Here is a 13,383-nt window from a genome sequence, read left to right as displayed (position 1 = left end):
TGGTTTGTCGCAAACTGCAAACAGGACTTCTTATGGCTTTCTTTCAACAATGGCTTTCTTCTTGCCACTCTTCCATAAAGGCCAGATTTGTGGAGTGCATGACTAATAGTTGTCCTGTGGACAGATTCTCCCACCTGAGCTGTGGATCTCTGCAGCTCCTCCAGAGTTACCATGGGCCTCTTGGCTGCTTCTCTGATGAATGTTCTCCTTGCCCGGCCTGTCAGTTTAGGTGGACGGCCATGTCTTGGTAGGTTTGCAGTTGGGTCATATTCTTTGCATTTTCGGATGATGGATTGAACAGTGCTCCGTGAGATGTTCAAAGCTTGGGATATATTTTTAAAACCTAACCCTGCTTTAGCCTTCTCCACAACTTTATCCCTGACCTGCTTGGTGTGTTCCTTGGCCTTCATGATGCTGTTTGGTCACTAAGGTTCTCTAACAAACCTCTAAGGGCTTCACAGAACAGCTGTATTTATACTGAGAATTAATTACACACAGGTGGACTCTATTTACTTCTGAAGGCAATTGATTCCACTAGATTTTAGTTAGGGGTATCAGAATAAAGGGGGGGCTGAATACAAATGCACGCCACACTTTTCACATATTTATTTAAAAAAAAAAAAATCAAAACAATTTATAATTTTCCTTCCACTTCACAATTATATTCCACTTTGAGTTGGTCTATCACATAAAATCACCATAAAATACATTTACGGTTTTGGTTGTAACATGACAAAATGTGGAAAATTTCAAGGGGTATGAATACATTTGAGGCACTGTACTTTTTTCATTATTGAGATATTTACTACCGTGTGACTGTGGCCAGTTTAAGTATAAAATACCAAGGCTTGGTAGTCAGTAGAAGTAAAAAATGCCCCAAAGTTGGTGAGCAAGGGGAGCAAAAAATGAGGCAAAATGAATAAGGCCATGCCATTGGTGTCAGTGGGGGGAACAGTGTTCCATCTTTGGTGTCCGTAGTAGGAATAGTATTCCATTATTGCTGTAAGTGGAAGGAATAGTGCCTCTTTGTTGGGGTGGGTGGAAGGACTAGTGCCCCATTGTTGGTGTCAGTGGGACTAATAGTGCCCCATCATTAGTGTCAGTAGAAGAAATAGTGCCCCATTTTTGGTATCAGTGAAAGGAATAGGGCCCACTGGTATCAATGGGAGGAGTAGCCCCCCAATTGTTGGTGTCAGTGGAAAGAATAGTGTTCCATCTGTGTCAGTGGGAGGATTAGTGCCCATTGGTGTCTGTGGGAGAAATAGTGCCCCATAGGTGGTGTCAGTGGAAGGAACAGGGCTCCATTGTTGGTTTTAGTGGGAGGAATAGCTCTTCACGGTTGGTATCAGTGAAAGGAATAGTGCTGCATTATTGGTGTTAGGAGGAAGAACAGTCTCTATCATTAGTGGCTGTGGAAGGAATAGTGCCCCATGTTTGATGTTAATTAAAAGCAAAATAGTGCCCCATCATTGACATCAGTGGGAAGAATAGCCCCCCTCATGGTTGGTGTCAGTGAAAAGAATAACGTCCCATAGTTGGTGTCACTGGGAGGAATAATGCCCCGTTATTGTTGTCAATAAGAGCAATATTCTGTCATAGATGGTTTCAGTGGAAGGAATAGAGCCCTATTGTTGGTGCTAGTGAGAGGAATAGTGTCCCATTAATTGTCTCAGTAGGTTGTGTCAGTGGGAGGAATTGCTCCTCGTGGGGAATAGCTCCTCATGTTTGGTGTCGGCGGGAGGAATGGCTCCTCGTGGTTGGTGTCGGCGGGAGGAATGGCTCCTCGTGGTTGGTGTCAGCGGAAGGAATGGCTCCTCATGGTTGGTGTCGGCGGGAGGAATGGCTCCTCATGGTTGGTGTCGGAGGACGGAATGGCTCATCGTGGTTGGTGTCGGCGGAAGGTATGGCTCCTCATGGTTGGTGTCGGCAGGAGGAATGGCTCCTCGTGGTTGGTGTCGGCGGGAGGAATGGCTCTTTGTGGTTGGTGTCGGAGGAAGGAATGGCTCCTCGTGGTTGGTGTCGGCGGGAGGAATGGCTCCTCGTGGTTGGTGTCGGCGGGAGGAATGGCTCCTCGTGGTTGGTGTGGGCGGGAGGAATGGCTCCTCGTGGTTGGTGTCGGCGGGAGGAATGGCTCCTCGTGGTTGGTGTCGGCGGGAGGAATGGCTCCTCGTGGTTGGTGTCGGCGGGAGGAATGGCTCCTCGTGGTTGGTGTCGGTGGGAGGAATGGCTCCTCGTGGTTGGTGTCGGCGGGAGGAATGGCTCCTCGTGGTTGGTGTCGGCGGGAGGAATGACTCCTCGTGGTTGGTGTCGGCGGGAGGAATGGCTCTTTGTGGTTGGTGTCGGCGGGCGGAATGGCTCCTCACGGTTGGTGTTGGCGGGAGGAATAGTGCCCCATAGTTGGGATTGAATGGGATGCACAATGCATGTTTGTTGGGACAATCGCTATAAATTCACACTGGCTCCTCGTGGTTGGTGTGGGCGGGAGGAATGGCTCCTCGTGGTTGGTGTCGGCGGGCGGCATGGCTCCTCATGGTTGGTGTCGTCGGGAGGAATGGCTCCTCGTGGTTGGTGTCGACGGGAGGAATGGCTCTTTGTGGTTGGTGTCGGCGGGAGGAATGGCTCTTTGTGGTTGGTGTCGGCAGGAGGAATGGCTCTTAGTGGTTGGTGTCGGCGGGAGGAATGGCTCTTAGTGGTTGGTGTCCGCGGGCGGAATGGCTCTTTGTGGTTGGTGTCGGCGGGAGGAATGGCTCTTAGTGGTTGGTGTCCGCGGGCGGAATGGCTCTTTGTGGTTGGTGTCGGCGGGAGGAATGGCTCTTTGTGGTTGGTGTCGGTGGGAGGAATGGCTCTTTGTGGTTGGTGTCGGCAGGAGGAATGGTTCCTCACGGTTGGTGTTGGCGGGAGGAATAGTGCCCCATAGTTGGGATTGAATGGGATGCACAATGCATGTTTGTTGCGACAATCGCTATAAATTCACACTGTGCTTAAACAGTGATCACGCATTGCGTGTTTTGCCCCATGATTTGGAATGGTGGGCAGAGTTGTGAATGGGTTCTAACTGGGAACAGCAGGAGGAATGACTGTGGAAAAGGGGAATTTTTTGTTTTGACTGGAGCAGATGTACATAGCAACCAATCGGCTTCTAACTTTCATTTGCAACGCCTGTAGAAGCTGAAGACGTCAGCTGATTGGTTAGTATGCAGACCTGCTGTAGATTTAGTAACTATGGGTTGTCCGCCTGTCCATCCTTCTCCCGCCTTCTTATGCCACCTCAGCCAGTCATCAGGATGGGCAGGTCACAGAGGGGAGGGCGGTACCGGACAGGTCGGTGAATGACAGGAGGGCGGGCTCAACAGACACGGAGGACACGCCCTTTAGCCTCCATTGTTGTCAGGACGGTCTGTCTGATGCAATGCGGGATTTTTAGTTGTGAATTTGGGCGGTGGAGGAGGAGAGGGTGGGAGGGATGTGTCCCTTCCAGGTATCCTCAGGAATCGGATCAGTTTAGTCTCCATTTGCTCCCTGCTGGGAGGCTGTGCTGGCCGCTGCCTGTCAGGAAGGAGAGGATCCTCCGACACTCTGTCACCATGGGCTCGGCTGGACTAATGATGATCCTGCTGGTTGTCTTCCTCTTCTCCCGGTCCTGGAGCTCGTCTGTGATCAGCGCTGACCCTCCCATCAATGACAGACCGGTGGTCGGTGAGTGAAGGGGGGGGGACCATTATTAACCTCTTGTCTGCCGGGGCAAGCTCATCATTGTCTGCACACCTCTTCACCATTCCCTTCTCACATGACATCAGCTTTATATGCTACAGAATCACCCCAAACATTAGATCATTTATTAAGTAGAAGCCCTAGAGAATAAAATGGTCAGTGTTGCAATTTTTTTTGTTGCACAGTATTTGCACAGAGGTTCAAACCCAATTTTTGTGGAAAAAGAAAATACACAATAAAATACCCAATTGTTTGGTAAAATATAAAAGATGATGTTACCCTGAGTAAATGGAGACCTAACATGTCACGCTTAAAAAAAAAATTGTGGACAATCGTGGAACAGCACCAAACAACAGTACCTAAAAATCTACATAGACAACGCTTTATAAGGCTTTACAGGTGACCAGTTTAGAGTCACACGGGAGGTCTGGTCTTATTGCAATCACTCTGTGTGTGGTGATACCTCACATCTGTGCTATGAACGGCCTTTACATATGTGTACGTGACATACGTATGCATTCACCTTTGTGTGCAACCATATATAATTTTTTTTAAATATATATATTTATTTTGTTTAAGCATTATTTATTTTTTACACTGCTATTTTATTTTATTTATTTTTTTTAATCAACCTTATTGCTATTGCAGGGGATAAACAGCATCCCTTGTGATCGCATGGGCCCTGACAGGTCCTCTTTACTGAGACATCTGGAGTCTATTGGACCCCAGATCTCTCCTCTGCCCTTAAAAGCATCAGCAAGATTGGTTTGGTGAGACGCTTTCAAAGGCTGGTAATGGTCTGTTTACAATGGACCAGAACCAGAAGCAACAAGCCTGGGGAACTGTCAGCTTCAGTCCTGGACTCCCCCGGTGGGAGGGGGGAAACCAACTTTGAAAACTATTTATTCACCAGGATTGTTTTCTCATGAAAGGTCATTGCTGGCAGAAAAAAAAAAAAAAAAAATGATACTGGGTTCTGCAGCTACAAAACCACTGGTGTAACCACTTCAACCAGAGGACATACAGGTGTCCTTTATAGGGGGAAGTGGTTAAAAAGGAAAAAAAAAAATTAGATGGCTAGAGATCTCTATAGATATATATCTATCTCTTCTTTTTTTTTTGGCTAGAAAATAACTGTAAACCCCCTAAATATATTCTAAAAGCAGAGACACTGGAGGATAAAATGGAGGTTGTTGTTTTTTGTCACACAATATTTGCACAGTTATTTATCAAACACATATTTTTAGGAGAAGATACACCAAGATGAATTGGTGTATTTGCAAACAAGCATAAGACTATAACCTGAGTGCGGAGTTGCTTTTACACTTTTTTTTTTTTTTTTTTTTTTAATTTATTTTTTGCTTTATTGTATTGCAAGGAGCTAACAAACACCCATTGTAATAACATCAGCAGGTGACGGGTACCCTTTTGAAGAGTAGTAAGGATTCTACTAGACCCCCCCAATGACCCCTGCCCTCCAGAGCAGCTGTTTCAGCACATATTGTGCTGCATCTTCTGCTACACTAGCCAAGGAATGACAGCTGTGACCCCAGAAGTGAAGTGATACACCTGCTTGCCTCCGATCCAGTCCGTCCAAATGGAAGAGGACACAGTCCTCCTCCTTCCCTTTTTTCCGGTCCACAGGCAGACCTGATCAGCTCGCCCATGTGAAAGGACCCTCATAACATAAGACTGTGGGGTAGACACATGCCAGGTTGAGATTTCCAGGTTCATACCTGCTTGTTAATAAAGGTCTTAAAGTGGTGTTCCGGCCAAAATTATACTTTTTAAATAAAAATACCCCTATAATACACAAGCTTAATGTATTCTAATAAAGTTAGTCAGTAAACGAAAGTCTGTTTTGTTAGTTTATAGCAGTAGTTTGTTATTTTATAAACTTACAGCAGGCCGTGGCCATCTTAAGTGTGGGCATCTGAAACCAGACTGTATTTCTTCCTGGATCTCATCCTTGCAGATCTTGCACATGCTCAGTGCAGCATAAGCAGTGTAATAGGTTTCAGGTCAGGTTTCCATAGCAATGGCAGTTTCGGAGGAAGTTGCCGCCCCTTCCCAGAAGGCATTGCAAACAGGAAATGATGTGATGGGCCGCGGCCAGGGAGGAGGAAGTGAAAAATGAATACAGCAGATATACAGTAGGTGCTGAGAAAAAAAATTAAAAAATATCCAATTTGTTTACAGTGCACAGTTTAGTGAGAGATGCTGAAGAGTTGTAAAAGTGGGTGGAACTCCACTTTAAAGACACCTTGTCAGGGAAGGCCGTGTTCACATTGGTGTGATGCAGTTTGGGCGCAGCACAATCGTATGCACATTTTAAGCGCAGTTTTAAGCGCGCTCTGATTGACTTCTATTAGACTGTGCATCTTCTGAAAGGGCATCACAGATGCAGCATGCAGGACTTTGATGTGATTTAATGAAAACACACAATCTAATAGATGTCAAAGGGAGTTCAACAAAAACGGTGTATTTCAAAGGCGCATACAGTCACGCTGTGCTCAGAACTCAGCGCACTGGTGTGAGCCCAGCCTAAAGTTTAAAGACCTGCACTCTCCTTTAGTGGAGGACATTCTAAGAAATTCAGCAAAGCATTAGTACCACTTTTCTGGCGGTGTACAGGGCCATCTTTAACACAGGGCAAAAGGGGCATCTGCCCAGGGCATTCATTGTTGTGGGGCCCAAAGCAGCTGCCCCTTAAGCCTGCACTGCCCGCCAGGGTTTTTTGCAGCCGGAGTTTAGCCACCTTCGGCGCTGTTCACTTCTGTCACTTGTAAATACAGAAGCGCTGCGTTTGTATTTACAAGTGACAGCTCTCCTCTCCTGGCAGCCACTCAGACCCCCCCCTCCTCCTATACATCGATGTCTATGGGAGAACAGAGGAGGGAGGGGGTGGGGAATCTACACAGCCAGAAGCTCCTCCTCACCGGCAGCCTGCATGGATACTGTAAGTACTCATCTGCAGCCCCACATTGTACAGAGGAAAGCTCTGCACTGGAAGGTGGGGGTGGGCTCTGAACTGGAATCTGTGGGGAAGAGAGCTTTAGACTGGAGGGGGGGTTGGATGGAGATGTACGCAGTGCGCTCCTTACCCTGCACTCTGTATGCAGTGCACCCCTCAACCCTCATTGCTAATAAGTTTTAGAATTTTTTGTCTATTGGTGGGTCCCGTCACCTCTGCAGTCTGTGGTGTGCAGACAGTGAGATGATATGCTGTAACCTTAAGAAACCAATCAGTGAGCTGTAATGATGTGCTGTAACCTCCAACAACCAAATAGTGAGCAGTAATAACGTGCAGTAAGCTCTGCCATTGCGGGTAGGGGAATCCAGCAGTGTAGCCGGAAACCCTACTGTACATGTGCGAGGCCCCGCTCCTCTTTCCTACTGGCTCGGCGACAGAGGGAGAAGAAGGGAGCCCCTCAGTGACGTCATGGGCTGCGGCGCGGAATCCTGGAAGTGGGAACAGGATACCTGTCAAAGACAGGTATCCTGTCCCCCCCCAACCCCGAAAGGTGCCAATAGAGGCACCGGAGGGGGAGAGGAGACAAATGAGCAGAAGTTCCACTTTTGGGTGGAACTCCACTTTAACAACTTTTGGTTGGAGTACAGAGACAATGAGAGTGCCTGTCTCTGTACGCTGTTTATCAGAGTAACATGTTTGCCACCACTTTCTCCTCCCCTCCCCACCTGAAACTGGTTATTAAAGGGAAGCCAAACCCTTCTATTTTTTTACAGCCAAGGAAGCTGTCATCTTAGCCTCTGTCTGTTCTGCAGTTGCTGTGGTGCTGCCTATGTGATCAGCAATGACACCAGCTTGACAGTTGAGATCACAAGCAACTGTGACAATTATCATTCACAGTATGCCTTGAATGTAACTGGTTTGGGAAGCGGTTAAATCTGTGGGTTTAGTTCCACTTTAAGGATGCTGTTGGCTTTGCAGTTGACGGCCTCCTTCAACCAGTGGTGCTGACAATGACAGAGATGCTGGTTCCCCACTAAGTCCGTTCTGTCCTTTTTGATTGGCTGCAGACAGGTGTCAGATTCATTGGCCAAAAGCAGGCTGTCTATTGGCTATTGACCTGTCTGCTGCCAGTCCTAAGGGGAGTAGAGCACCTTCCCTACATAATGGACACCAGCCACACAAGGGCCTTTAAGGGCCTCTTCACACCGGATGCACTGGACAGTCTATCATGTCCGTTCACACCACCGCGCTGCATACACATACTTTTCCTGTGCAGCGCAGTGTGACGCAATCTACCACATTGTATCACAGCACAACCAGTAGGACTTTATGTAATGACACTTAACATTAACATTTCAATTAAGTTTGCACCAGAAAAGACCGTGTGATGTGCTCTGTATATATATATATATATATAGCACATCGGCACCACTGACTTCCAACGTGTACCAGTAATGTGGTGCCCGCTGCTGGTGTGAATGAGCCCTTATGTTAGTATAGGTGGAGAAGACTACAACGTCGTACGCCACTGCAAAAAGGCAGAATTGGCAGATCTCCTATATTATCTCTTTCCAGATCTAAAAAACAAATTCAGATCAGGGAAAAAATAAAATGTGTGTAAACTATGTAAAATCCTGTATTTGTCATTATTCTCATGTGTTTGGTTTAAAAGAAATAGTAGGAGAACCTAACTTCATATTACAGCAAACTATTTCTAGACATGTCATCAAACATTTAAGATATTTATTCTGACTAATGCTCCGGGTGTGAACTGTTATTAGTGATGATGTGTACTGAAATTTCACCTTTGATGCGTTGCTGTAAAGTATGACTCCTAGATGTAGTGCTGGTAATGACGGGTATACGGCCATGCCTGATGCTGTACAGGTGTGCTGTGCCATGGAATGAACAGGACTTTGGTCAGTCTTAGCTGGGAGGACCCACTAAGCCCTGGTTCACACTGATGCCACTGTGTTCATACCATTTGTTGTGGATGTCAATTAAAAGTTAACGCCCCAAAATCAGGTTCCAAAATGCAGTACATTTGCCTGAATCGGATGTGTGTAAACACATAGGTGATCTGGCTCCAGCGCCAGCAAAAAAAAATCTGCCTGCACCTTTTTTCATGCGGATGCAGTGCGATTTGAACCATTTAAAATGAATGGGCTTAAATTGCATGTGATTTGCACAGTAATGCGGTGCGATTCCTGTGTGAATTGCATGCGGTGTGCAGTGTTAACCTGGGCTAAAGAAGCTCCTTTTTTTTTTTTTTTTTGTTCAGTTTATTGCATTCTACTTGGGGAATCTTTCACATTAGCTCAGACATAAAGTTGACATTACCAAAGCAGTTCTGGAGCTCCAGAAAGGTGACTTTGCTAAGGCTGAGCTGTTAGCTGCGGGGGGGGGGCATTTTTTAAGTCTCTTCTTCCCCCAGTGATCAGACTGTACATTGTAAACTTGTATTAAGGCAGAGCTCCACCCACAAGGGGAAGCTCCGGTTGTTTGCTCTTTCCCCCCACGTTTGGCACCTTTCGGGAAAGAGGGTACCTCCTTTTTGACAGGTACCCGTCCCCACTTTCCAGGGACCTCACTGCGTCAAGGTACTTCGGAAGTTTGGCCCCCTCTTTCCCCTGTCATCAGGCTATTCGCAGTGAGCTTCGCGCATGCGCAGTAGGGAACCGGTTTCATTGCTTGTTTCCCTTACAATAGGGTGCCGACTACGTGGGATCCCTGGACAGGTAAGTGTCCTAATATTAAAAGTCAGCAGCTACAGTATTTGCACCTGCTGACTTATTTTTTTTTTTTTTTTGGGGGGCGGGGGGCTGGAGCTCCTTTTTTTTTTTCCTTCTAGTTTTGAATAGAGTGGAGCGTGATTAGAACACCTGTCAGGTTTTAATGCTGTCTGTGCCCCCGTTAAGGTGATTCACCCTCTCTATTTGTCCTGTACCATGATAATTGAAAGTAAAATTTCAGGTTGTCCCCAGAAAACTAATAGAGGGGAAATCTTCCATTGGGGCCACTAGTACTGGTGACCTGGGGGTCCCCAATGGATTCCCTTGCAGGGACTTCCACTCACTTCCTGTTTGGCTATGGGACAGGAAGTGAAGGGAAATCTCCACAATGAGCCACAGATGTTGAAAAACAAATTGACAGGTTCTAACCCTCCCTTGTTCTTTCCAAAATGAGGGGGGGGGAGTTTTGCCCATAGTTCTACTTTAAGTCACAAGGTGAAAGATTGCAGCATGGGGCTTGATCTGTTTCAGACACTAATAAACACAACCAAGAATGACATGGGCACCAGGATTTATATTGTGTCAGTTCGGAGTCTGTATCTTAGGCCAGGAAATAGATGCTGACCTAGGATGCTGCTTGGATGAAGATGGTGCTGTCCTTATGGAAAGGAAAACAATAAAAGGCATTTTTAGGGAGAGTACTGTGATCTCTGAGGATATGATGAATACCTGGAAGTGTTACACATACACACTGGCATGTATGCACTTAGCATAAAAAATGTATCTGATGTTTATGGATGAGCTCAGGCACGTTCGATCTAGTCCAAACCCACCTGAGTGAGCCTGCCAGGAAGCTGTCACTGTACTGGGCCAATCATCTTCAGCTGAGGCTACTACTTCCTACTTGCAGCCTCACATATTCACTTCTACAAATATAGTGCGGCGGGGCAGCCCATACAGGCACAATAACATATCTGTAGGTCGGAAGCAGTTTCTTGGTTGGGCGCCTACCTGCAGTACTTCCCTGTTATTTGACCCAGCAAGATTTTGTCAGTGGATCCCGGCCAATGATTCATGGCCAAGACAAACACGGGGCTCTGAACAGAGGGAACGATCACTTGCAGGGAAAAGAAACAAATTGATCTGTAGTGAAAATCGGCACATACTACACAAATTAACACCTGTTGGGCACATAGTTGATCCCTTCCTAGTCAGTGTCATTAGTACAGTGTATATTAGCACTGATCACCATATTAGTGTCATGTGATGTCAGTGGCAGTTGGTCACTATCACAGTCCCACTATAAGTCGCTGATATATACCAATGTTTGTAGACACTAACTTCTACACAAACCAATCCATGTACACTTACTGGGATTTTAATTTTTTTTTACCAAAGACATGTAGCAGAGTACATTTTGGCCTACATTTGTGAAGAAAACTTGGTATATAATAAAAAAACCCAGTGGTGATCAAATGCCACCAAATGAAAGCTCTATTTGTTTGGAAAAAAATGATATACATTTCATTTGTGTACAGTGTTGCATGACCGCACAATTGCCAGTTAAATTAGCGCAGTGCCAAATGGCAGAAAATGCGGGGAATTCCTTGGCTGGTTATGATTGGCCCAGTACAGTCACAGCTTCCTGGTGGGTTTGTTTGGGTAGGTTTGGACTGGGCTTTCCATTCTGACATCATTTGTTGGGCTCCTGGGAGGAGTGGGAGAGACTGGTAACTACCGAGGGATTGCATGGCAGTCACGTTAAAGCGATGCTGTTTTTTTTTTTTTTTTTTTTTTTTTTTTATTCTAACAAATATGTTATATTTGTTATTTGTTTTGCACAGGGCAGCCTGGATCCTCCTTTTCTCTGCTCCCTCTTCAATGCTCCTGGCCCCTCCTTCCTGTTGAGTGCCCCCACAGCAAGCAGCTTGCTATGGGGGCACCCAAACCACAGCTTCCTGTGTCCATTTAGACATGGAGCCGCGGCCCAGCCCCTTTCTCTCCTCATTGGCTTACTGACTTTGACAGCAGTGGGAGCCAATAGCGCTGCTCTGCTGTCTCAGCCAATGAGGAGGGAAGTCCTGGACAGTCCTGATGTGCTACATCACTGGATATAGAGGGGCCTCAGGTAAGTATTGGGGGGGGGGGCTGCTGCACACAGGTTTTTTTAATCTTTATGCATAGAATACATTGAGGTAAAAAAAAAAAAAAACTTCTGCCTTTCTAATCACTAAGTTATGAGGCGGCTCCCTCTGTGGCTGTAAGCTTGTTTGACCTATTCACTCTTTGGACGTAACAGACATGTCCAAAGAGGGGAACTACTTTAAATGTTCCAACAAAACTGCTTGAAACCTACCAAAAGCTTTTCAACGCTTGCTGCATGCACTGCTTTCATACAAGCTGAGATTCGTGTGAACATGGCCCTAACATTTTTTGCAGGCATCCATTCCATCTAATTGGCCACACGTGTGTATTGTAGTATTGGGATGTGACTTTGTGCCATCACCAGGGCTGCCATCTTGGTGGTGGTTAAGTAGCTGCATGTGCTTTTGTACTAGTGTTGGAAAGCTTTTTTTTTTTTTTTTTTTTTTTTTTTTTTATATTAAGGCTGGGTTCACACTAGTGTGAATTGGTTGAGGTTTCCCTGCATCCAATTCACATGACAGGAGAGTGTGCCCGCCTCTCAATGGAGCCGGTTCACAAATCTCCGTGGCTGCGGAGCGGCTTGCACAGAGGTCCTGTGTGTTTTTTGGCTCCATTTCAGGTCCGAATTTGGGAAAAAATTTGGCCTTGATTTGTCCATGAAACTAAGAACAGGGATGCACCGGACCCCAGTTGTGAGCCACATCCGCACTAGATGTGAACCCAGCCTTAAGGTGCTTTTTTTTTTTTCTGCCTAATGCGTTTTTGTTTTTTACATTTCCGTGTATATAGATGCATTTTTTTTGCACTAAATTGCAAACGCATTGCATTTATTGCATCTCTCTGGAACGCATACAATTGTTCTGGAGATGTGTGTTAAAGGAGCAGTCATTGCTGATGTATTCTATATATAATCTATCACACTCTGGTCCAGTGCGCCTTTCCTCTCACTTTATAGGTTTGCTGACGTCAGGCTTTATCCATTTCCTTTTGGAGATCCGGCAGCAAGGACCGTGTATTACCTGAAAATCCGCCCTGACCAGTGTATCTAATTTCACCAGTCAAAGGCAGTTCATGATCATACTTCAAACTGAGCCCTGAGTCTCTGCATATGAAAAACTCTGTGTGTGTTTGTAAAGAATATAAATTATGATTGACTAATAGGCAGGTTCTGATAATGAAAGCATAGAACAGAAATTATTTACCGTATTTTTCGCTCCATAAGACCCACCTAGGTTTTAGAGGAGGAAAACAAGAAAAAAAATATTCTGAACCAAATGTTGTAATAAAATATTGACCTATGCCCATAAAATGCAGCCTGACTTGTGCCTGACGAGGGATGTCATCACATCCGCTTGTTACAGAGAGATGACAGAGTAGCCCGACCGGCCACCGTGGTTGTACTCCATTCAGCCGCTTGGGCTGCTCTGTCTTCTGTCTGTGACAGGCTCAGCCGGGAGATCGCTTGGTACTCGCAGGAGATGGCCGGCCTGGTATTCTAACATGGCGACGGGGGAAGGCCTGGTCAGTATTCAATCCATAAGACGCACAGACATTTTCCCCCAATTTTTTTGGGGGAAAAAAGTGCGTCTTATGAAACGAAATATATACGGTATCTATCAGCAGAGTGACTTAGTTTGCCATAGGCAGGGGGTGAGTCTCTGCTTTGTACATGCAGTTCTGCTGTCCCTGGCCTCGGTGGCTAGGGGCACCCTGTCTGTTCCTGGCCTCGGTGGCTAGGGGCACCCTGTCTGTCCCTGGCCTCGGTGGCTAGGGGCACCCTGTCTGTCCCTGGCCTCGGTGGCTAGGGGCACCCTGTCTGTC

The 13,383-nt window shown here is 46.3% G+C and overlaps 1 protein-coding gene across 2 annotated transcripts in view; it reads left to right on the top strand.

Moving 5' to 3' along the window:
- The first annotated feature begins 3,314 nt into the window (after positions 1–3,314).
- Positions 3,315–13,383, top strand: part of GGH (gamma-glutamyl hydrolase) — a 71,378-nt gene continuing 61,309 nt past the window's right edge. Inside the window, exon 1 of one of the 2 annotated variants that reach the window (XM_073631698.1) lies at positions 3,315–3,696. In XM_073631698.1, the coding sequence (XP_073487799.1) occupies positions 3,330–3,696 (367 nt within the window). In that variant the 5' untranslated portion in view covers positions 3,315–3,329. The remainder of the gene's footprint in view (positions 3,697–13,383) is intronic. The other variant, XM_073631699.1, reaches the window with a different exon arrangement.

Source organism: Aquarana catesbeiana, linkage group LG05 (assembly GCF_042186555.1).
Source record: "Aquarana catesbeiana isolate 2022-GZ linkage group LG05, ASM4218655v1, whole genome shotgun sequence".
NCBI lineage: Eukaryota > Metazoa > Chordata > Amphibia > Anura > Ranidae > Aquarana > Aquarana catesbeiana.
Note: the sequence above shows the minus strand (reverse complement) of the source record. Positions and strands in the feature narration are given on the sequence as shown.